This window comes from Larus michahellis, chromosome 2, assembly GCF_964199755.1.
Source record: "Larus michahellis chromosome 2, bLarMic1.1, whole genome shotgun sequence".
In the NCBI taxonomy this organism is placed as follows: Eukaryota; Metazoa; Chordata; class Aves; order Charadriiformes; family Laridae; genus Larus; species Larus michahellis.
Genome location: NC_133897.1, coordinates 153116786 through 153140746, shown reverse-complemented (window position 1 = coordinate 153140746; position 23961 = coordinate 153116786). Strand labels below are relative to the sequence as shown.

At 39.1% G+C, this 23961-nt stretch overlaps 1 protein-coding gene across 5 annotated transcripts in view; it reads left to right on the top strand.

Annotated features, from left to right (window-relative positions):
- The window catches only part of TRPS1 (transcriptional repressor GATA binding 1), a 213398-nt gene extending 190205 nt beyond the window's left edge, over positions 1–23193 (top strand). For 4 of the 5 annotated variants that reach the window (XM_074577706.1, XM_074577710.1, XM_074577709.1 and 1 more), the window contains 2 exons: positions 16371–16493; positions 21916–23117. In XM_074577706.1, coding sequence (XP_074433807.1) covers positions 16371–16493; positions 21916–22977 — 1185 coding nt within the window. In that variant the 3' untranslated portion in view covers positions 22978–23117. Of the gene's footprint in view, positions 1–16370; positions 16494–21915 lie in introns of all 5 variants that reach the window. The other variant, XM_074577708.1, reaches the window with a different exon arrangement.
- The last annotated feature ends 768 nt before the right edge of the window (positions 23194–23961 follow it).

The window sequence follows — 23961 nt, the reverse complement described above, 5'->3', positions numbered from 1 at the left end:
TTTTGCAGCTATGTCTTCTGCTGGCTTATTTGGAGCAGCTTTAAAGAAAAAAAAAAAAAGTCTTAAAAGATGGCATTCCATGTCTAAGCTAATCCATGCCTTGCATCAGAAGAAACCTCCAGAAAAAACCCTGAAGTTTCCTTGAATATTCTATCTTGGAATGATGGGTTTTGACTGACTGCAAAACAGGAAAAAGGAGTTTCATTTACTAGATTTCAAAGCAGTTACCTCATAAAATAAATAATAAATTTCCATAATGCTTTCCCATTAATCCATATATGTAATGCAAATAAATGAATGAGAAGTTTCATATCCTCCAAAGTTTACAACGATTCCATCACGTTAAGACAAACAGTTTCTATCTGTAGTGATGACTCATTGATTTGGAGTAGCACCCCAAGACTCGTTTAAGAAAAATACAGTTATGTCCCTTTGGCTGACTGAGGCTCTTAACATTTAATAAAACCAGAACCCCAGGCATTTTCTTAATTTTTGTCTTAGGTCCAGTCTTGCAAAAGCTTATGGATGTGCTTAACTTTACACAGGTGAATAGGCTTACGAAAATAAATTAGATCTCTCCCATGCTTAAAATTCAGTACAACATATTTTTTTTTGTATGAGCAAGGCTTTTCTGTGCTGCTATAAAATTCATTTCTATTTCTACTTTATCACATTCAGATGCTTTCTTTGCTATGTTTTCTGTTTTAAACTAGCACTTTTAGAAATATAGTGTTCCCACTGTGGCATTGGCGAGAAAAAGAGAAAATATGTATTTGCAACTTGTATGGCTCCAATGAAAGTGCTAATAAAGATTGCCTTAATCCTAGAATCCAACCAAAAATCCATTAAAATTGCTAATGAACAAGCCAAGAGGTATTGTGTAATGAAACAGTTAAAGTAGCACTTGTTTCCTGGCAATGATAGAAAGGATTTTTTCATTTTTTAAAATTGTTTCAAAAGCATCTTTCAATGTACAGTCCTTTTCAGTTTGCATCTGTCTGCATCGTGAGCGATCCTTTCACCCCCTTTTCAAAGCCATATGAAGCTTGCAATGCAGGATAATTAAAACAAATCTTGGGTAAACTGTTTTGTGGAGATAGAAGTTTGATGATTGAATATATAAAAAATTGTAACCAGATGTTGTGCAGAAGCCATAGTAGTTTAAAGATCATGAGCTTTTTCTTTTTTCTTTTTTTTTTTGTATGAAGCAAAAATATTCTAATTGAAGTTGTCAGCAGGAGTGAGACTAATATGCCTGTATTTGATTAAATAATAGTTTATTTAACATTCAGTGTGGCCCAAAATTGGCTGAGACTAAAATACAGAAACTTCTTATTCAAATTTTTGTATTTAAATAGAGTGAAAAGTAAACCTAGTTAATGTTAACATTTTTGCTTGATATTCCCAGCTATTCTATTATTTGTCCACTCCTGTTTCTCCTTGGAATGCTGTGCTATCTGTTGCACACACTTTTTCTTCCTATTTTCTTATTAACTGGTTGGTCGATGGAAGAAATGGAAAAAGAAAGATGGGCAATAAAGTCTGGAATGCACTGGTTGATCAGAATTATTACTGAAATCTGGTAGAACTTAAGAGCATAACGCAAGCATCATCCAACATCCCTTCTTGCTAGTCCGTGCAAAGCACAGAAACTCCGGCAGACACATTAAGGGATATTCATGCATGAAAAGGGTTGTGTGTTTTAAAAATACCAGAATATTGAAGTATGTGCAGTAGATTTCCTGTCAGTTATTTACTCTATACGGGATAGCAGTGTTTAATGGATAAACTCACAAGTGGTGGCTAAGATTCTTTCACTAGAAGATTGCTAATTTTTTCTATTGCTTCCCTAATGAATGTAATTAAGTCTTCTAAAGTCAGATGCTGAGATTCTTTCTCTCTTTTTTTTGTACTACCTCACTGCTTAAATAGCCCTGTAATCTTACGTGACGCTGTGCATAAACAAAGGGATCCCCATCTTTCCTTCTATGAGTAACTGCTGTTAAAACCATAGGAATTTCATTCTCGCTCTCCTCTCTGTAGCTGTTTGGCCTTTTGCGTAAGAAGGGACTGTGTGACTCATGATCCACGGGCTGCACTGGATTTAAAAATGAACCATAAGGGCGTGAGTTGCTTGGCTTGTTGGTGGCGTGTGTGTATGTGTGTGTGTAAATACTTCCCGCTGGAACGCTTCAAAATGAGGACTGAGATTAGGCATTTTGAAGGCAGATCTCACTTTAAAATAGCTCGTTCCAGTTGCGGAGTGATGTTGCCTGTGGTAGGGTTTCCCATTTGCCCTCTGCCATGGGAGCAGCACCCTTGGGGTGCCCTCGCAGTACCCTCTAGTGACTGCAGCTGACTGTTACAGCCCAGCCTGGCTGCGCGCAGCGATGCCCAGCTGCTTCCCACGCCGTCGCCTCTATACCTGGGACTGCACCCAGTGCTTTGAGCAACGCCGGTCTTTCACTGCTCCTAGAACTTGCCAGTAAATAGCAGACAAGGCCAAATTTGTAGGGAGATTGCAACATTCTGTAGGAAACTTGTATTCCATTACGAGACCATTAATCACTGAAATGTAGTAGAAATCACAGCCCTGGCTGTGCATGCAGTATGTGCTACAGTGCTAGGGCTGGCATTCCTGAAATGCAAAATTATATAGGCCGTCTTGAAGATAAGTCTACCATGTCTGCCCTGGTAGTGCCATGCATGTGCCAAGGCTCCAAAGGTAGATGGCAAGGCTATAGTAAAATCAGACAAGAATTACCATTACTAGAGCAAAAGCCAAGCTCAATCCAGTCAGTTTTTTACTTACCTCCTCCTCCCCGCTCCCCCCACCCCCCCGCCTACTATATCTAAATCAAACTGGCATCAAATCAGTGCTAGCTCTGTAGGTTTTCTACCATCTTCTGCTCTCTAAAGTGCTTTACGCGATAGGTGGAGTTATCCTGGGTATGAAATAAGAAAGGAGTTGTTCTTTGATTTGGCAAAGGAAGAGTTAGTTGCAAAAGGCCGATTTGTTGAACGTCGTAGCTAAGGTGCTTAGCTTTGCACTGCTGTACAGGAACTTCTGGAAGTTGTTCCCTCATTAACTCAGACTGCTATTAATAAAGGAAGCAGGGCCTGGTATATATATTTTAGGAATTATTTCTGGGAGGTATAACTCATTGGTAATTGCAACCTGATTTTGGAAGGATCTTTCCTTATAAAAATCCATACATGTCACATCCACTTAAATATTTGGGCATTATTCAAAAGAGCAATACTCTTTCTGTATCATGCCCAGATTTAAAGCCTGCTTTGGAGGGTCCAGGATGCTGGTCATAGACAGGTAGCATTGGCAGCCATCCCAAAATCTCCTCAAAGGGTCCAGAGGTTGTTACGGCATGAATCATTCAGTGTTCCCCACACCTTCCTCATCTTCCTGCTGATTTTACTATCAGGGTTTCGCAGCCATGAAGTTTCCACAGCCATGTCCATTTCCATACGACTAGCCACTAAGGTGTGAAATCCTAGTCCATGACACAGAACCAAAAAATGTTTCCCATAAAATATATGTAGGAAATAAAGGCCCTTCTCATTTCAGTTCCTGAAAGAGGGCTTTTGGCAAAGATGCTGATGAAATGGAAGATTATTTTTTTTCTCCGCTAGAGAAAAGGCATGTCATTATAAATATGCTCCTTTCTGGCATATGTCTTTTTCCTTCTCACTCCTAAAGAGCAGCTATGATTTTGTACAGCATGTCTGAATTTAAAGGCTTCTTTTTACTTCAAAGTAGTGTACGTGGGCCTTCTGGAGGCTCGTTTCAAAATCAGACAAACTGTGATACTAGCAGGTGGAAGGTAAAAAGGGTTTCCTGACATTTTTTTTGCCCAAATAGCAAAATCTGATGTATTGATCAGTAGCACTGGAGCAAACAGTTCCTCTTGGAGCCCGTGCCCAAGGTCTGCACAAACGCCTGAGCGCTTTCAGGAGACCCAATGGTCTTTGCCTCTCCAGTTACAAGATGGACGCAGCCACAGCTGCCTACGAGCGAGCCTGTGGAGCTGTTTCGCTGACACTACTACAGAAAGGAAGCGGAGGGCTTGTTTTACAAGGCATTCCTGCGCAGTCAGCTTCATTTAAGAAGCCTCCGAAGGATGTGAAAAACAAGTTAACTGTGGGCTTGCGGGAGGGTTTTCACCGCGCCTCTCCTTCCAGCCTGGGCCTTGATTTCTCGAATGCTGTTTTCCAGTCCTTCACAGCGCTCTGAACTAAAGCCCGAGTATGTGACAGGGTGGGTACGTTTCTTCCTCGCCGTGCGGAACTCACGATGGAAAACCCCGCTAAGTTACGTGTTTCTCACATACTGCTCCTGTCAGGCTCGTGCCATTTCAGAGGAGGACTGCCCCCAGCCGCAAGCTCACCCTGCCACTTGCATTAGAAACAATTCCTCCGGTGAAACACAATCTGTGGGAGCGATTCTGACAATGCAGACTTTGAAGCTGGTGTCTTAAGCAATTTAAGAACCGCTTTGTTAATGGTAAGAGAAAAATTAGACTAGGGACGCTGGAAGCACTGCTGTGCGGTTACAGTATTCTCTCTGCGCGGATGTGAACGAGTAGAAAAAGTACAGAGGGCATACCGGTTTCTAGGGCTGCAAAGGCAGAAAAGCCACAATGTTATTAAGATAAATATTGCTTATTATTTCGATTTTTTAAAAAAAATTGATTTCCCTACTGGGTGATTCTCCTAAAAAGAAAAAAAAGAGGTTAAGGCAGTTTAGTTAATGAGGTTAAGCTTGATTAATAAGGGATTCAGAGTATTCCTATGTGCACACCGGTTACTGTGACTTTCCTTTCTCTTATGCTTTTACGTGCTCCTACTGCCTCTGGTATTGTATCCGGAAACACTTGGTTTTCTTTTTTTTTTTCTTTTTTCTTTTTTATTTTGCTCAACCTTGTGTTATACCACAGACTTTAAGGTCTTCAGTCATTATGCTGTGGCTCTGTCTTGGATTCCATAAAATGTTTCCTATCAAACTAGGAGACCATATGCCCATGTTGGCCTAAAATTCTTAGTGCATCATGTACCAGAAATAGAAGCTGGTAAAGATTCTTCAGAGATTGTGTTCACTTGTTCCAAAGACCTGGTTTGTTTATGGAAGGGATGCTTGTAGTACATAAACACTATTTAAGGAGAAATGTCTCCAAAATGTAGAACAGTTGTTCTCTTCTCCTTCTCATCTTAATGGTATTTTTAAGGAAAGCTATACAACGCCCTATATTGTCTCATTTACAAGTAGGCATCACGATCTTGATAGGAAAGAGCAAGCAGAGAATAATTTTTGTGAAACCTACATTAGATAAGTCACTCAGTTCCTTGTAAACATTCTGAAATTATTTACAGTGGAGTTTTAAAGTAGGTTTCTCCATTTTTAGTAGCTGTACAGTTTCACAGATTGCAATCTGTAACATTCAGCCTGGACATTGGTCTATTTTAATTAATACTGTTATATCCATGAAATTTAAAATATTTTATTTTTCAAGGCAAATGAACAGGAATTAAGGGTAAAATGGATAGAAATTAATAGAACAAAAAAAAAGTGACAAGCAGTCTACAGCCTCTCACTGAAGAAAGCCTCACAGAATCGTTGAGGCTGGGAGGCAGCTCAGGAGATCATCTAGTCCAACCCCACTGCTCAGAGCAAGGTCAGCCAGAGCAGGCTGCTCAGGGCTGTGTCCCATCGGGTTTTGAGTATCTCCAAGGATGGACGGTCCACAGCCTCTCAGAGCGACCTGTTCCTGTGTTCAGTCACCCTCACAGTAAAAAAAACATTTCCTTTATGTTCACATGGAATTTCCTGCATTTCAGTTTGCACCTTTGCCTCTTGTCCTCTCACTGGGCACCACTGAGAGGAGCCTGTCTCTGTCTTCTTTGCTTCCCCCATCAGGTACACATTGATAAGATCCCCCAGAGTCTTCTCTTGTCCCAGCTCTCTCAGCCTCACCTTGTATGACAGGTGCCTGAGTCCCTTAATCATCTTTGTGGCCCTTCACTGGACTCTTTCCAGCACATCCATGTTTTTCTTGTACAGGGAGGGCCAGCCCTGGACACATTACTACAGAATTGGCCTCACCAGGGCTGAGCAGAGGGAAGGATCACCTCTCTTGACCTGCTGGCAATGCCTGGCTTATTGCAGCCCAGAAGGCTGTTGGCACTTTCAGGTGGGTTAGCTTTAAAAAACACAAAAATGTGGGGGTTTTCTTCTTTTTTTTTCCTTTTTCTTTTTCAGAAGATACTTCCCTAGATGGCTGTTGGGGTTCATCACAGCTCTAGTTCATTCTTACTTCCTAAAGCTATCAAACAGGAACCCACCAAATATTTTTGCCAACAGTGGGATCACAGGACAGAATAAGATGATCATTTTAGAGCCAACCACTTAGACACAGATTCTGCCTTATTGTTTTGTTATCTGGAAGTGTTTGGAATGGACTGGATTAGATGAAAATGTCCAATATAAAAAGGCCACTGCTTTTCAATATTTACCACACCGTGGTGTCTGGGATACCACAGTTTCTCCCTAAGCTCACAATAGGAAATAACTATGGTAATTGTGTGGTATGGGTTGGCAAATGTTGATTTTTCTGAATGGAAGCCATTCTAGCAACAGCATGTAACAAGATCTGCAGTGAGAGTGCAGTCCTAAGTGTATTGAAAATAATAGGTGGACATAGTCCGCTTTGGATCCCACCCTAGTAACAGCTTTCTCAAGGGGACTGCGAGAGACTCAAATTATAGTTACTTCAGTTCCTGAACAAGTATATAGGCTATAGCTGCTCATATGAAACATGTTCCTGTTATATTTTTTCTTTAATTAAAATTAATGGTCCTAAGGGGAATTTTTTAAAGCACAAGTAACAGGTAAATGTTACCTCACTGCTTTTCACCAAGAAGTAGACACCTAATTGACATTTCCTCTCTGAGTCCTGAAGACTTCTATGAAAACTTTAGATCCTCATTTTGTAACTTGGAATTAGAAACTGTTCTTCCAGTGTAGTTTCCAGATTTGGGGTGCAAATTTGGGAGGATGTAGGTGATCAAAAGGCAGTGGGACTGAGGCTTCTAAGACACTTAATGGCTTTTGAAATTTTTACCCCCGAGGAGCCTTTCCCCTGCTGATTTTGGCAGCCCTCAGCCAAAATCTACAAATGAGAGTTCCTCCTCTCAGCTGCTGGCTTTCTGAGCCATTTTCTATATAAATAGAGATCACGTGGACTTTAATAAGGTCAGGGAATGTTTTTTAAATGTCTGTGATTTTTTTTTTTTTTTCCCCTCAAAACTTAATTTTGCCCATCTGATTTCTGTGGAAGTGGGAACAGATGCCAGAATCTGAGAACGCCAGCAGCTTTGTGCTCACGCTTACAGCAGAGCACTTGCGGGATTGGGACCCTCAATTACTATCACATGTAGAGTTACATATTGGCTCTTAGCTGAGATCTGCAAATGCACTCTGATTCTTCCACCATGTCAAAGCTAAGGGTGTTTAAGGAAATATGGATGTTTCTTTGCTCCATTTTTATCTGTTCAGTTGATGAGTGAGATTACTTAATGAAAGAAGGGATACGTGGGGTGCCTTCTTGAACATAAATCCTCCGGTATTGATGCCTAAACTTAAGCACCTAATTCCATGTTCAGGCACCTTCACAACTGGCTCTTTATCTCAGAAAGTGAGTCTGTTTATAGCAAAGTCTAACTATTGATTTAGATTCCCCATTTGAGACAGCAGGGCTTTGATATTTTTGTCTTGTGCCAAGAAATGAAAGAGTCAGAAGCATTTCCAGTTTTCTCGATGTCTCTTTCAGTGTGCTTAGTTCTGAGGGTACTACTTTTATCCAGTTACAGATCAGAAGAGTAGTAGTCAGATTTTGCCCGTTTTATACTGTTTAGATTGTGTTTCTAATTTGGAAAAATGCAAGAGACTCGTAATGACTTAGATTTGTTCTCTAACAATGGCTGAGCTCGTTTGGAAGCACACGGCATTCAGAAAGGAGCAGCGATCTGCGTATACGAGCCCTGAGTTTTCAGGCAGCCGTTCAGCATCGGAGCTGCTGCGTGAATCTGTTTCAGCAAAGTGCTAGTGGAGAAAGGGTTATGTTATTTGGGAGCAAGGATCCCAAACTAGTTCCCAAACCAGGCTCCCTTTGTCCTGCTTATGCACACTAATGCATCTACCTAAGCAATATTTGTAAGGAATAGCGTTATTCCTAAATCGGACTTCTTCTATTAATCTTATTTTTCATTGCTTCGTATAAGTACTCTGTTAAAATTGCCTGAGTCGTCAAGCTGATTTAGAAAAGTGGCAAGAAGTTTAGCAGAAACTTAGCAATTTTTACAGCACTTCCTAAAAAGGACTGATAAAACCTGTTGTGATACTAACATCGTAATTCTGGTGAAGATGCTGAGAGGTGTTGCTGGCAGCTTTTTACTGTGTTGGGTGATGGATAAACTGTGAAAAGAAAACAAATTTAGGCAGACTGTAGTTTAAATACCCGCGAGCACACCTCAGCAGAGATAACGCGTTACCTTGAGTCGATGTACAGGAGGAAGGGAGAAAAATGGTGCTACATTGGGGGGAAACAAAGACAATCGGGGCTTTCTTCTTGAGCAGCTGCAGCCAGTTCCACTAATGGAAGTGCAAGAGCAGAAACTGGCAGCACAAGGTATGCGTTCGTTTTTACAGATGGCAATGCAGACAAGTTGGTAATTGAGAAGGAAGTCGTGTACGTGAGCTGTTTGACGGGGGACAGCCCATTACAGTACTTTCCTGTGTAATTGACTCGGTGAGTTATTGGAGACAGAATTTCTATTCCTCTTGAATAGGTTTCAGTTGCTGCAAAATGACATCATTATTGTGCGGGAAATGCAGCTTTCCACATTACTTTTTTTTTTTTTTTTTTTTTTTGCTATTGGTGTTAATAAAACTTTTAAAATTCATTTTCAAGTTGCCTCCGTGGAAGTCTGTGTTGTACTGCTGGTAGTCAGTGGCAAAACGCAGCAGAAGTGAGATCATATAATAGTGTGGTAGCTGTTGTTTAAGGCACTGGAAGAAATTTAAGGATGACCAGCTTGTGTGAGTTAAAGAAGACCTCAAAGATAGGCTCTATCTAGCAAGAGATGATTAAAGGAAACTGCCTTCTAAAAAACCATACTTTGTGTAGAATGATTAAGTAAATATTTAACTCTTTGAAAACCAGACTAAGATGTAGTTCCACCAGAAAATACTCCTCAGTATTGACATTACAAATGCCTTACACCATAAATATGTATACGTGTATTTATTTAATCTATGTGCATGTATTTGGCCCAACAGAAGATTACATATATTTTTAACACACAATGTTTAAAAATCAAATACCACTAACAGTGGCAAGGAAGTCTAACCTGCAGGAAAAGTTTTATTGTTTCATATTTGTGCCACTGCAGATCTTGCGGGTAAAACTGTGAAATTACCTTCCATCCTTGTTTGGAGTAACAAGGAGATACACTGCAAACTACATAATTATCACAGATAAATGCTCAAATGAATAAAAATTATTAAGTCAATGAAATTTCATTGTACAGTGTATTGTCATTATTTATGCGAACCCAGAGTTGCATGTGGCCCTTAACAGATGATTAGAATGATGGTAGATTCTAATTTTTTAGAGCTAACCACAGCTCCTGCCTGTGGAGCTCAGGTTCTGGCTGAAGGTGGGTGTCCGAAGTTCCCTTCCAACGCGGTGGCAAAGGTTGGGTCAGCCGTAGCACGGGGGAGGAAATAAAGGCGAGGAGGTGACGGTGGTGAAGAGATCGAACAGCAAGTGATTTAGTGGCTTCTTAGCATAGCGATGTTTTTCTTAATTTAATTATTTATTTTGATGAGCCATCGTTTTACTTTGGTAGCAATCATGACATCCTAAACGAATATCTTACTAAATTCTTCTTGCTTAGTAAGACACCAAGAGGTTGTAGTTCACTGCCTAGTTTTGGGGGTGGGTTTGGTTTTTTGCGTAGTGAATGCCGCTGTCTCTAAGGTAGCTTTAAAAATAGCGAAATGCTTCAAATGCTGGGACAAAATCTACTCATCTGCATTTTTGCTGCTGATAAAAAATAATTGCAGTTTACATGCACATTAAAATATTTACTCTCCCTAAGGGATCGGGAGTGGGATTCTGAAAGGCTGCACTAGCAGTAATGTTTAATTTACTGCCTGTTTTTTTTCCCCTCTCTAAACCCCCCCTGATTCCTCTCATTAAAAGTTTGTAATACAGCGTATATCATAAAAAGATGCTGTCACAATAGAGCATTAAAAATTCCACTAAACTTTTATATGAATTAGGTGTGTAATTTTAACTTTCCTCGTGGCATTTTTACTTTCTTCCTACCTTGCCTTTCCTAAGCTCTTTCTTATGCGTCTTTCAAATGCAGCTCTTTAATGTAATTGTTCTTGAAAATGTATTAGATGAAGAGTTTGGATTTGGCACGTTAAATTGACTTCAAGAGGCATCTGTTAACTCATAGTTAAGGTTGAAAACAACTTCTACTTTAACACTCTGCTTTATGTGTTTTGCTTTTTCTGACAACTTATGCTTTGGGGCCGAAAATTTGCTCTGCCTGCTCTGTTCCTGAAAGCTGTCCAAGTTATAAAGGGAAGAAAACCCAATGACTTTCTTTTTAATTTAGACATAGTTACAGCAAAAGCAACAAAAATTTTAAAATGTGAAACTTTACAGGGGCATAGTTGTGGCTGTTTTCATAGTTGAGAGAGAAAGCAGTTTTGATTAAACACATTCAGAAAGGTCTGAGTGCTTCTGCAGCCAAAAGAAATGCGGGCTGAAAGATTCTTTTCCCATCCTAAACGGGAGAAAGTAGCGCTTACTCCAACTTCCCGATGCTGTCTTGCTGCTCAGGTTTTAAACTCCAATTAATCTGAGCCTCACCCGGACTTAGAGAACTAAATGCCTGCTCATATAAGGAGGGCAATACCTGGAAAGACCTAGCAGGTGTGGAACAAAAAACTCCTAAATACTCACAGCAGTGCAAACGCGACATGTACAGATGTAGCCACGTAGCATTATACTATTTTTCCAGCCCGTGTGGTAGCAGCCGGACGATTACAGGTATGAGCCCAGCTGCTTACAGTTGATCCTCTCCACAGCGGGTCACCTGGCTCATACTGAACCAAGAGCGTGCACGTCTCCTGGTGTTCCCCTTTTGGACCTCCCATGTCGCCAGAGAACATCCAGAGCCAGAGTTTTGCCTTTTTTTTCAGTGAGGCATGCGTGGTTGTAGTCCCCAACTTTGTCGTTGGAAGTAGGTCAAGCATATGCTTATTCTTGGGTAACATTTATGATTTCTCGTGTTCTGGAGCTGCGATTTACAACGTGCTCCGCTTCTGGCACTGTAGGAAAGCCAGAGATGGTCAAAAAATCCACTCAGGCTTCATCGTATCGTCATTTTGTGATGGGAAGTGAAAGTAATCAGCAAAAAGACAAGTTTTGTTGTGTCCAAACCAAGAGGGTGATGTAAGAAAAATGCTTGGCTGATGCTTGTGGAGCCTGTTTGAGTTTCTAAAAGCATCTTCTGGCAGAAAATTTGAAAACAGGATGTATTTGGCACTAGCAGTGTCAGGCACCGTTGCTTAGTCTAGCTAGCTAAAAAGCCACAGTTCCTGAGCAGTGTTTTTGGCTGTGCTTTTACATTATAGGTTTTGCTACATGAAGTTCCATTGAAATAATAACTGAAAGTTCACTGTATTTTAAAATATTTTTTTGTATAACTGTGTAGCATAATGACGCTTCTACATGGCTACAAAGTTTGAAATCATGTAAAGTCGTCTTTTTTAAATCTAAAGCAGTTTTTATGAAAAACGAGGGTCTGATCCTGTTGAGGTGCCGGAGTGAATTACTTGTTACGGTATTCTCCGCTGTTTCATTGCTTAGCAGAAAGCAATACTAATAATTTCCTTGTTTCAATGAAATATTGGTAACTAGTGAAAGTTGTTTAAGGAGTTAAAAAAAAAATTAGACATTCGGGCTTGACGACGTGTGTACCAAGTTTCAGACTTGTTCAATTTGAAACGGTCAAGATATGAAACCATAAAAAATGTGAGTAAATACTCTGCATATCAAGGGCTGTTATGCAATTACATGCTTTCAGCATGGTTCTTACTGAGGGAAAACAGTTAGCAGAGAGATCTGCAAGACATGTTCAGTGAATAATTACAAACTTTCATAGCTTAGCTACATAAAAATAATAATCCACTTGTTGCTTTGCTACTACTAAAACACTAAAATGTGTGCATACTTTTTTTCCCCGGAGCAAAGCCACTATTGAGTGTAGATTTGTTAGAAAGTTATCTGAAAAACTTGAAATCCCCTCTGCCCCCCACCCTCCCCAGTTTTGGCCCATCTCCAAATTATAAACAGCTGAACTGATTTAAATAAAGTTTTCAGTACCAAAAAAGAAAAAAAAAAGTTACATCTGGGCTGAAAAAAAAAACCACAACATGGCCAAGTTTCGGCCCAATGTGATTTGAGACAACTGTGATATTAAACGCCCAGACCTGGGAACTGGAATGGAAATAGAGACAGGCTCCTCACTGCACTGGCCCCTTCAGGATTTGGGATTGTAATGTAGTTGTTATAAGGCTCCAGATGATTAAAGCTTGACTTTGTAGATACATCTTTTAGTTATTTAGACCCTTTTGGCTTATTCTTCCAAGGATGTACAGGAAATTTTCATGGATAACTCCAGTGAGTGCTAGTGGCATTGATCACAGACCGAAACCTTTTTATCTGTGGTTCAGACCCTCTCATGACTAGTTCTGTTGATCTACCTTTTCTGGGCTTATTTTAAGAGATTATTTAGCCATGATAAGTATGTGTTCACATTTGAAAAAGAACAAAAGGTTCCATAAAATACTTCTTGAAAATGCTGGCTAGGGTGGTGCTTAGCAGAGCGCTCGAGCACATGGCTGGGTTTTATGGAGGCTGTGGGCCATGGCTGTTCCACAGATTTTGCTGAACTGGAGCTCAAGTGCCTGTTCCTTCACAAGACTACCTGGAAAAGCAGCAATATTGGCCATTATCATTGACTAGTACAAAAGCTGGGTGTGCAAAGCCCAACTGACTCATGCAGAAGAAGTATCATCACTAACAGTAGAAGTATCATCACTAATTAACATTTAGCTCAAAAAAAAATAAATTAGGTACTTCAGTTGGCCAACAATCTTTATAAAACTTGGTATATGGGAAGTAAAGGCTTACTTTTTTTTTTTTTTTTTTTTTTTAAAGAAACTGTATTGGTTTAGGAGAAGAGTAGTACAGGCATTGTAGGCTTTTAAAAACAGCTTTCGTTTTTTCTTGCAGACATCATCAAAATTTCTCAAGTATATTTTGACAAGCAGGTCAGTTCTGTGGTTAGTGGGATTTGGGAGTCCAGAATATTTAGTCCAATTCTTCCACCGTCCTGTTTCACCCCAGGATATCCGTTCTAAAGCTGTGTATCCCCACTGTAAAAAGCTCTTTCATAATCAAAAAGCCCAACAGAGTAACAGTATTTCAGTTTTTCCACAGGTGGTTTAATTCTTCATTCATTAGTATGTGTAATCTATGTTGGAACGCTTAGGTAGGGGAATAATCGTTGTTGATTATCCCGTAAGATCCTTAAATAATACAGAAGTAAGAGATCAGGAAGGTAAAGTAAGATAAGATGCAACACTTAGAACAGCATGTAAGACAAATTTACACACTTTGCGTTAAATTTCGGGAAGGATGTTTATCTGGACTACTTTGAAATTCTAAATAGGTAAATAATTTGTAAATACTAAATAAGCACAGGTATAGGTTTCTGATACATATAGCTACTACTAGGTATTTTGTAGGTTGTTGTCAGCTGTAGTCATTGTATTATCAGATTGTGATTAATACCTAGTGTGAATCAGATCTTTCTTTAAAAGAGAGGAAAAAAGTTACTTTTTCCAATGTTTTAAAAATATACTAGTTCCATAGTATTCAACAAAGATTTTAATGTTATTAAACCTTCTGTCAGCATTCAGGTGTGTGCAAATTCAGTGTATAAACTAGACAGTTCTCTATATATTTTAAAAGTCTTCCATGACTTTGTAGAAGGTATTTCCCAAACTCAAGGAACGCAAACAGAAATGAAAGGGTGGAAAGACTGACTCAGACTAAGACTCCATTTGGTTAATACACCACACCAAGAAGCCATAGGCCGGCAGACAAGAAGTAGGGATGGAAAGGAACAGTTCTGCAGTTGTATCTGAATCCTGGCCATATACAGTCATTTCCACTTGGAAACTGCAAGTGGACCAAAGTGGTTAGTTTAGTGAAGCTTTATTGTACTCTTAAGGAAAATAGTTCAGCAGCTAGGTGAAGTTGTGCAAGGATATGCAACCACAAAAAGGATTGGGAGCTTCAATGTACTTGTACAGCGCCTTCCCAGAATGAGCTGTGTCTCACGTACACAACTAGTTAGATGTTTGTTGAAGAACAGCAACTACCATTTAGTTCTCCCTTTAGCCAAAGTGAAAAAAATGTAGTATTTTACTGCCTCTAATTTAGGAGACAAAGTAGGGGATGATGTAAAGGGGTGAGAGGGAGATTATCTTGATGACAATCTCGATTTTACTGTATCGCTTTCAAGTAGCACAACCTGCTGTACTAATGAAATTGTGTTCTTGGTTTAAAAGGGCAATTGTTAGCCTGACTTTGTGCTCACTAAAAACATTTCCCCAATCTTGTTAAATTATTGCACTCATTTCAGATTTTTATGGCTGTGCAGCTTACCAGCCCTCGTTTCTTTACGTTTCATTCATTTTCCTTGTATTGATGATTAATGGAGGATGTCGAACGTTAGAGTGAGCAGGCATCAGCAAATGCAAGATCATAATTAGTTTAGCTGACGAGGGCCTCTGATAGCACTTGCATCTGGATGGAAAAATTACCCTATAGGGAACTGGCTGCTCACCAGGTCTTTTTAGTGATACATTGTGAAACACCCGATGAATCAAATGCCCTTTCAATGCCAAGAAAGTGTTCCAGTCTTGAAGCCAAAATTATGTCTGCAGAAAGCTTTCCATTTGAAATGTATCAGAGTACAATTATAACCATTGTATTTTTCTGGCATGAACGCAAGTCTTCTACAGTATGGACTAAAGTTAAATAAATTACTTAAATTTTATGAAACCCTGAAATTTTGACTTATAGTGTTAGTAATTTTAAATTTATAATAAAATTAGTTTTCACCCAGGCTGTTTTTCCCTGTACCCACACATTCTTATCTTCGATGCTGAAGGTTTCTTATTGATTTTCCTCCATTGCAAAAAGGGAATAGAGTTGAAATTCAGATTCTCTTTTCGGCAAAAGAATTCCATTTCCTGCTTATTAGTTTTTGTGCCCACAAACACAGCCTGACTTTTGTTTAAATGAGAAGTTTAATGAAATCATTACTCTGTAGAAAGAGTTTAACGAACAATACTCATAAACGTGTCTACTTTTAAATATTCCTGGATCATTATGAAAGCTGATGAATGCACAGCTCAGTCTGGTTAAAAATCAATTTGTATTTAGGAAAGTTGTACTGTGCTTTTCTTTGCCTGGCTAAAATAAAATAAATAAATCTATTCATCGATGAGAGAGTGTTTTCTGGGGTTTCGGGTGAAGTTCAAAGGAGGTCTCGTTAAGAATACTGTACTTTATTTGTTTGGCAGAGGTTACTCCTGGTTCTTAGTGGGCTGTGGGAAATATATGGTAGCTTATACTGATTTCAGAAGTGGGAAAGACTGGAAGTGAATATCATGTATTCAATTAATGAAGTATAATCTGTTAAAGGAATTAGTATGATGCAGATACAAACTGTAATTAGTTAAAGTGGTAGTGTTTCAGAAGTCTTATGACTTATCACATTGTAAAATCGAGCAAACTAGAAAGAAATAATCTCTTGTGAAATGCGATGAACAAACCAGGAGAAGTTTACAGAATGTTCTCTGTCAGCTTCCAGAGGGGTTTTTCAGAATTTGCTGTTTAGAAACCATCATTAAATGCACAAAACCTGAAGTTCAAAAAGTTAAAGCTGTTACTTTGAAAAGGCTTTGGTGTTTCACACACCTCATCCATCACTCTAGGGTTAATTATAATGAAAATCAGTGGTGCCTATTAAGCACAATTGAACCTGACCTCATTATGGGCAGTGTGGTTTTATACTGTCATTGTTGCCAGTCTAGAGACAAAACTCCTGTGTTGATTTGTCCTAACTCCGCAGCTCATGTGACTCACCTCTGACCTGTTTTTTTTTCTATGTGTCTTTTTTTTTTTTCTTCCCTATTTCAGAGACGTAGAGGCTCGGGTGTTTTTTGTGCCAATTGCCTGACCACAAAGACCTCTCTCTGGCGAAAGAATGCAAATGGTGGATATGTATGCAATGCGTGTGGCCTCTACCAGAAGCTTCACTCGGTAGGAAGAACTTACCGGTTTGTTCAGAAAAAAAAGGGGTTATACTGCTATGCTGGGCAGCTGTGGTCTTCTCTGGTTGTGTGATTAGTACCACTCCCTGGCCTGCAGTTAATTTCCTAACAGGGTTTTGCAGTACGGTCACTTTGGGATCAGATGTGATTCATTATGAAATAGGCTGGGATGCTGTGGGTAGATGTGTTTGAGATCACCAGTGATGCATTTGATTATTTGATACAAAATAAGGGGGAAATTATTTCTTTGCTGGGAATTCCATTTAAAGGCATGCAATACCTTGTGATGGAAGCTCTTTAAATTCAAGAGCCCTCATGTTCATAATAATAATAAAAAAAAAATCTTAAATTCAGACATCACATCTATATCAAAAATATCCCTTGCTGTGGTTTTTGTTTCCTTTCAGTTCTCTTCCCTCTTTTATTCTTGACAGTAGTTTTCCTGGAGATATGGGGTGGTGGGTTTTTTTGTTCTCTTTTCTACAGTTCTTATAGTCTGCTGGAGGATTCTGAAAACATAAGGAAGCTACTCACTTGATGGCACTCATCACTTGGTGAGGGGAAGATTCACCATCCCTCAGGATCAAGCAGGGAATAAGTAATAATCATGGACTGTCTATATTGCTTTTCATCTTATTGACACTTGGCTTGATCCTGAAAGATGTTGAATTCTCTGGTCCAAGTCCAGGAAAGCCATGCTTAAGTGTTTCCTTGGATCAGTGCCAAAACGCTCAGAATCTTCTAGGTTAAGACCCACTAGTTAAATATTATAATAGAAGCACATGGCAGAGACAGGTGACCAAGATGTTATTGTAATTAATTAATCTTTACAACATTCCCATGAAGTTTAAAAGTGTTACTATTTTTCAGAAATAGAAACTGAGGCAGCCTTTGTGAGTTTGACAAGGAAACATAACAATTCAGGCTTCAGCCCAAATCAGAAATCTGTGTTGTGGCTGAGAATGCATATTTTTAAAAAAATTTTCAGAAATTCCCTTTTCAGGGGCAAAAAAAAAAAAAGCAGTCACTTAGGAAACTGTATTTCAAATGCAGTAAGACTCCCAAGTGCCTGTGCCTATTTTTCTTAAATTTGAGGTGTAAGCTTCTAAATTAATTAGTAGTTTCTGTGAATTTTACCCTTCGTCTTGTGTACAGGCCATATAACAATCCTGTTTACTCAAGATACTCCAGACAGCCCACTTAATAAGTAAGATTCCAGTTTTCGAAAGCAGCAAGACCATCACCAGTCTGAAAGGTTACCTCTGTTTGCCATGTGCTGTCATTCTGAGGACAATAACGGTTTTTAAGCTCCAGAATAACCCAGACAGTCAGATAGCATCCAAGCGGGAGAAGATGGACTAATGCACGATCTCTGGCCAGCATCTTGGCCAAGTTTTGCTGAAAGTATCATCTTCTGGAGATCTCTCAAAGTTCTAGGTATAACGTCTAATTCAAGGAAACTGATCAGTGGTAAGCATCCACAAAGATGTTAAGGACAGTTTAGCATTTTAATGTTAAATTGACATTTGAGTTCAGTTATTTGTAGAGCTTCAATTCACAGCCCCCATTTTCCTTTTTCTTAATACACTTTCCTGAACTATAGCGTTGGACCTTACCATGATTATTAGCATATCTTACTGAATAGATAAAAGCTACAAGAATCAGTTTTGAATTCAAACACGTAGCTCAGATAGTGCTTATGAACCAGTAGGAATAAACTGGTGTGCTTCCAACAATAATAATTAGCAATACAATGTCAAACTTTATTTTATGCATATAGAAAGGGAGAAGCTGACACTATCTTTTAGCTCCGCTGTTCAAGCACGGCGATAAGCTGTCATTCAGTGGACATTTGACATTAATATCTTCAATTGAACTTTGACCAAGCAAATGCAAAGAATTTAATTAAGCCTCCACTCTGCTGTGGTACGACAGCAATTGTAAGTTGGTGTCTGAAATAATCAAACACATCTCTCCTTTGGGACACCTTTTGGGACAGTCCCATGCAAAAGCATGCTCTTTAGACTGGCACCAGAAAGATGAAAGTTTCTTTTATCTGTCTGCCTGCCTAGCTATCTGTCTCTTCATGAAAAATTACAGGTATTTGTCATGTATGTTACTGAGTTAAGAAGTCTGGGAAGATGCAGTTATTAGGTTGAGGTCTGAAACTATAAAAGTTCAAGGGAATAGAACTGTTCCATCTATGGGTCACCCAGTTAAACTAAATTATGCTACACAGCTCAGTAAAATTTGCCTGCAGTAGGTTTGCACATTTCATAGCTCCCTTTTGATTGGATTATCACGACCTAGAACTACTGGCCTCATTACCTCAAGAATGTGTATTATACGTTTATCTCTAAGGCCCCTTTTTAACCTGTATTTAATAATAAGAAAAAAATATGGTCTGTCAGATACTACTAGGTGGTTGTGACTGACAAATGTTAAGATGGTAGTGATTTCTGCTGTAAGTCACATTTCCATTTCTATGATACCCTTGAATAATTTTTCAACATATTTTCAAAAATGTTCAATCAGTCTAGGGGTCATTTACATGTAACTTGCCAGGTTTTTTCACATTTCTCTCCTCTAATGCAGACAACTATGTGAAGAAATGTGTAATATTCCAATGGTCAATTATTAAAATAGTTCTAGTGAAAAAAATGCTTCCAGTTCACTGCAAACATATATATAATATTCACATTTGCTGGCAGAGAAAGGTATATCCCTTGTCTCCCCAGAATCATGAATATGACCATTTATATTGTAGTGCTGTTCCTCATTTTTAATAGCTCTAACTCGGTCATGGAAAACTAGATTTTGTTCCATAGTGATTCCTTGGCCACATCTTCGAACTACTTCAGTGAGGAGTTACAGCATATTATTCTAGGATTAGACATACATGATCTTCTAGTGAAGAGATCACCTCAGTTTCCCATGGTCTCTAGGAAGTGAAATCACAATAATTTACTGAGCTATTTGTTGAATTTTGTAAATTTTTTAATGACTCATATATTTGGGTTAGAGAGATTGCCATTGATACAGAGATGGAAAAAAAATCTTTGTAATCATATATTACGTATAACATATAATTAATGATCTGACATAGGGCAGTTAAAAAGTAAAATTCTGGTAATGTTTCCACAATTTTCTAAATTTAGTGCCCCATTGAAAATCAAGAGGAGAGCTTAAGCTTTTCTGCCTGCCTCAGTTGCAGCCAAATACAGAGTATTTCCATCTGCACCTTGCTACCATGAGTAAGAAAAATGGAGTAGCTTTACTCCACTGAGTAGTCTGTTTTAATCAGCTAAAGACTATTCAGATGAGTACAGTCATTTGCATGCTGAAGATTTTTTAAGTTGGGCCTACAGCCTTTAACTCCTAGTGGCACGTAAACTTGGAAGATCCTGAGCTACAAATGAGTGTGTGAGGGTCCTTAATTAAAGGTACGAAGATGTCTCTTTTAACTACCTCTGAGATCAGACTTCATGCCTGTAGCATGAAGAGTGAGACTAAAAGTATTTCCAAACTGTTGAATGGTAATCTGGAAGCCACATGAAAATGCTCTGTAGTGTATAAATAAAATTTTAATAAGAGCAACGTCAACAGCATTGTAAGATCTCACACAGCATGTCAGTATGACGGTGTTACAATTGTCATAAAAAGGTGAGGAAATTACAATGAGCTGGTAATAAAGAGTATATACTTATGCGTATTAATTGTCTATTGATTCTGCAAACTATAAATGTTATTTGCATAGACTTTGCATAGAAAATATTCTAATTTTATCTAAACGTGATTTTGCCTCAACTTTGATCTGTTTGAGGAGGCTGGCTCAAGGTGCTGTTTTTCTGCTAAGTTTAAATTTTGCTTATTAAAAATCTAAATCAAATGTATATTTCTTCTGACTTAGAGTTTTAATAGAAAGTAAAATCTTAACAAGTAGCTGCACTGCCTAAAATGTAGTTAAGCATTAAGAAAGAGCCAACCTCAGGGAAATAAATAGGTGAAAGAGGAGAGGAAGACGGCAAGTCAAAAGAGAAACTAGATCCCTACAAATAGGAGAGTGAGCGCTCTTCCAGCTCAGGATATTTTTATATTAATTCAAAGCTATGAATATATATAAATTATGTCACATTCAAGGAATAAATTGTTTTGGGTATTGACTATAGGCCAAAATTTAATCTGCACTTTAAAACAATGTTAAAAAAGAGAATTTCCAAATAAACATATAAGTGGAATACTGTGTGGGGTACTTTTCTGGCCTCCAACCAAAACAGGATTATGTGTGCATTTGGGTGAGACAAATGGCAACTGCCAGCACACCAAACTGAATGACTTTTGGGTAGTTTTTGTTGTTTTAACATCTGCCCGGCAGAGCAACACATACCGACATTACAGCACCATCTTTCATTCACATACCATGCTCTTCCTGTTGAGGGGCCTTTCAAAAAGGCCTGGCTGCTGTCCTTCCTCATACTAGTTTTTTTCTTCAAGCAAAAGTATCTTCGCCTCTCATCTAAATAGGCCACCTACCCTGAGCTGGTGTGGGGAAGAAGCAAATGGGAACAGAAGTCCTCACTTCGTTCTTGCCTCTGCCTCTTCCTTGATGCTTTTTTCTTTACAGACCCTTTTTTCACCATCTTCAGGGGACACCTTCTCTCCCTCATGACTTATTAGCACAACATCAATAACATTTAGAAAGAAATACGGGAGGGATAAAGGAGGGGGAGTTGGTACCAAAGTCCCAGGTAGACCTTTTGGTGCTTAGGAAAACATTTTTCCTTGGCTTTCTCCTCCGTCTGTCTTAGTCCCTTTCCAGCCACCATCATCCCACTCACCACCACTGCAGACCTGCAGCCCTTTTGCTGGGTGACAGCAGTGGTGGTCAGCAAGCTGTGTATTTGCATGCATTTTCTATCTGTGTCAAAGCAGGGTGGGTATCAAGGTAAGTGTTACCCAATTTTTGTCATAGTTTGATCTGGGCAAACCTCTGCCTGATACCAGCTCTGGTGACAAGGTGCACAGATTAACACTAGTGCATAGGGCCGTGCATCTCCCACCTCATCCCCAGCTCCCAGCACCCTCTTTCAGTGTCTCTCCCCCAGAATTTTTCAGGAGTAAGGGGTAATAAATGCTTTGACAGCTTGGATACTTCATGTTTTTTTAAGCAAACAGGTATAGTACGTCTAAGGCAGTTGACTTAGTTTGATAAAACAAACCAATTCATAGTTTACTTTTAGCATGAGGAGCCAGGAACCAGCATTTGGGTTTAAATTTGGTTATTCCCATAAAACACTTAGAATATAGCTCTTCAGAAAAGAAAAGATAAATTCGTGTGAACGTGATCTTGCAGATTTGTTTAACGTGTCTTTCTTTTTTCCTTTTGTCCATTCTGTGTGTGTTCCATACAGACTCCCAGGCCTTTAAACATCATTAAGCAGAACAATGGTGAGCAGATCATTAGGAGACGAACAAGAAAGCGCCTTAACCCGGAGGCACTTCAGGCTGAGCAGCTAAACAAACAGCAGAGGGGTAGCAGTGAGGAACAAGTCAATGGAAGTCCCTTAGAGAGGAGGTCAGAGGATCATTTACCTGAAGGTCATCAGAGAGAAATTCAGCTTCCCAGCCTCAGTAAATATGAGGCCCCAGGTTCATTGACTAAAAGCCATTCTGCTCAGCAGCCAATATTGGTCAGCCAAACTCTGGATATTCACAAAAGGATGCAACCTTTGCACATTCAGATAAAAAGTCCTCAGGAAAGTACTGGAGACCCAGGAAACAGTTCATCGATATCAGAAGGGAAAGGAAGCTCAGAGAGAGGCAGCCCGATAGAGAAATACATGAGACCTGCGAAACACCCAAACTATTCACCACCTGGAAGCCCTATTGAAAAATACCAGTACCCACTTTTTGGACTTCCATTTGTACACAATGACTTTCAGAGTGAAGCTGACTGGCTGAGATTCTGGAGTAAATATAAGCTGTCTGTTCCTGGGAATCCACACTACTTGAGTCATGTGCCTGGCCTACCAAATCCTTGCCAAAACTATGTGCCTTATCCCACCTTTAATCTGCCTCCTCATTTTTCAGCTGTCGGATCAGACAATGACATTCCTCTAGATTTGGCGATAAAGCATTCCAGACCTGGGCCAACTGCAAATGGTGCCTCCAAGGAAAAGAATAAGGCACCACCAAATGTAAAAAATGAAGGTCCCTTGAATGTAGTAAAAACAGAGAAAGTTGATAGAAGTACTCAAGATGAACTTTCTACCAAGTGTGTGCACTGTGGCATTGTCTTTCTGGATGAAGTGATGTATGCTTTGCATATGAGTTGCCATGGTGACAGTGGACCTTTCCAGTGCAGCATATGCCAGCATCTTTGCACGGACAAGTATGACTTCACAACTCACATCCAGAGGGGCCTACACAGGAACAATGCACAAGCTGAAAAGAATGGAAAACCTAAAGAGTAAACCTTAGCACTTAGCACAATTAAACAGAAATAGGTTTCCTTGATGGGAATTCAATAGCTTGTAATGTCTTGTGAAGACCTATAAAGCACTTCATATAGAGAGCATGCCTTATCCAATATTAAATCCCTTGTTCTTTTTTTTTTTCCTTTTTCTTCTTTATTTTTTTCCTTTTTTTTTCCTTTTTTTTTTTTTTTCCTTTTAAATGAGTGGGTTACCAAGAAAAAAAGAACAGTTGGATGGTGGCCAGAAGGGGGAGAAGATAATTATATGGGACACGGCCCACCAAAGCTAGCCAGAATGCAGTGAATCATGGCGAATAACCTTGAGAAAATTTTACCGGACAATTAATACCTTTGCTATTGTGTAAGAGACGTAACTGGCAAGAGTGCAAAGATGTGTATATGTATATACTGCTGCAGGGGTATAGTGAACATATGCACATTGTATATAAGAACTAGACTTGTTAAATATACAGGTGTTAAAAGGTCATTTCTTTTCTTTAATTTGGGCTAATTCCTGCCCTACAACATGCCTTAGGATCACTTTGTCCTCAAAGCTTTGGCAGCAATTTTCATCTAGATGTTTCTCAGACTCAGCTGATTTTTAGCTACCACTTTATCACTACATTCTTTCTGGCACACTTTAGTCTAGGAAAACCATTTTGTGCAAGTGAAGTCTCTAATACAGAAGCCACACTCCGGGTTTAATTTGCATAGAACAAGGTAACCTGCTGTATTTTATTTTAATATATTTTTAATATATTACATTTCTAAACCTTAAAGTCTAAGGTTACTTCTCCACAGGCTTAACATTGCTATACGTACCGATCAATCCCTTCAGTAGACTTATACCAGCTTTTGCTAAGTAGCATTAAATGTCTTCATAGTACTTTTTAATACTTAAAGCTTTGTAAAAACTATCCATGAAGGGAAAGCTCCTCAGCATAACTGCTCAGGGAAATAGGGCTAAATAACTAAATATTAA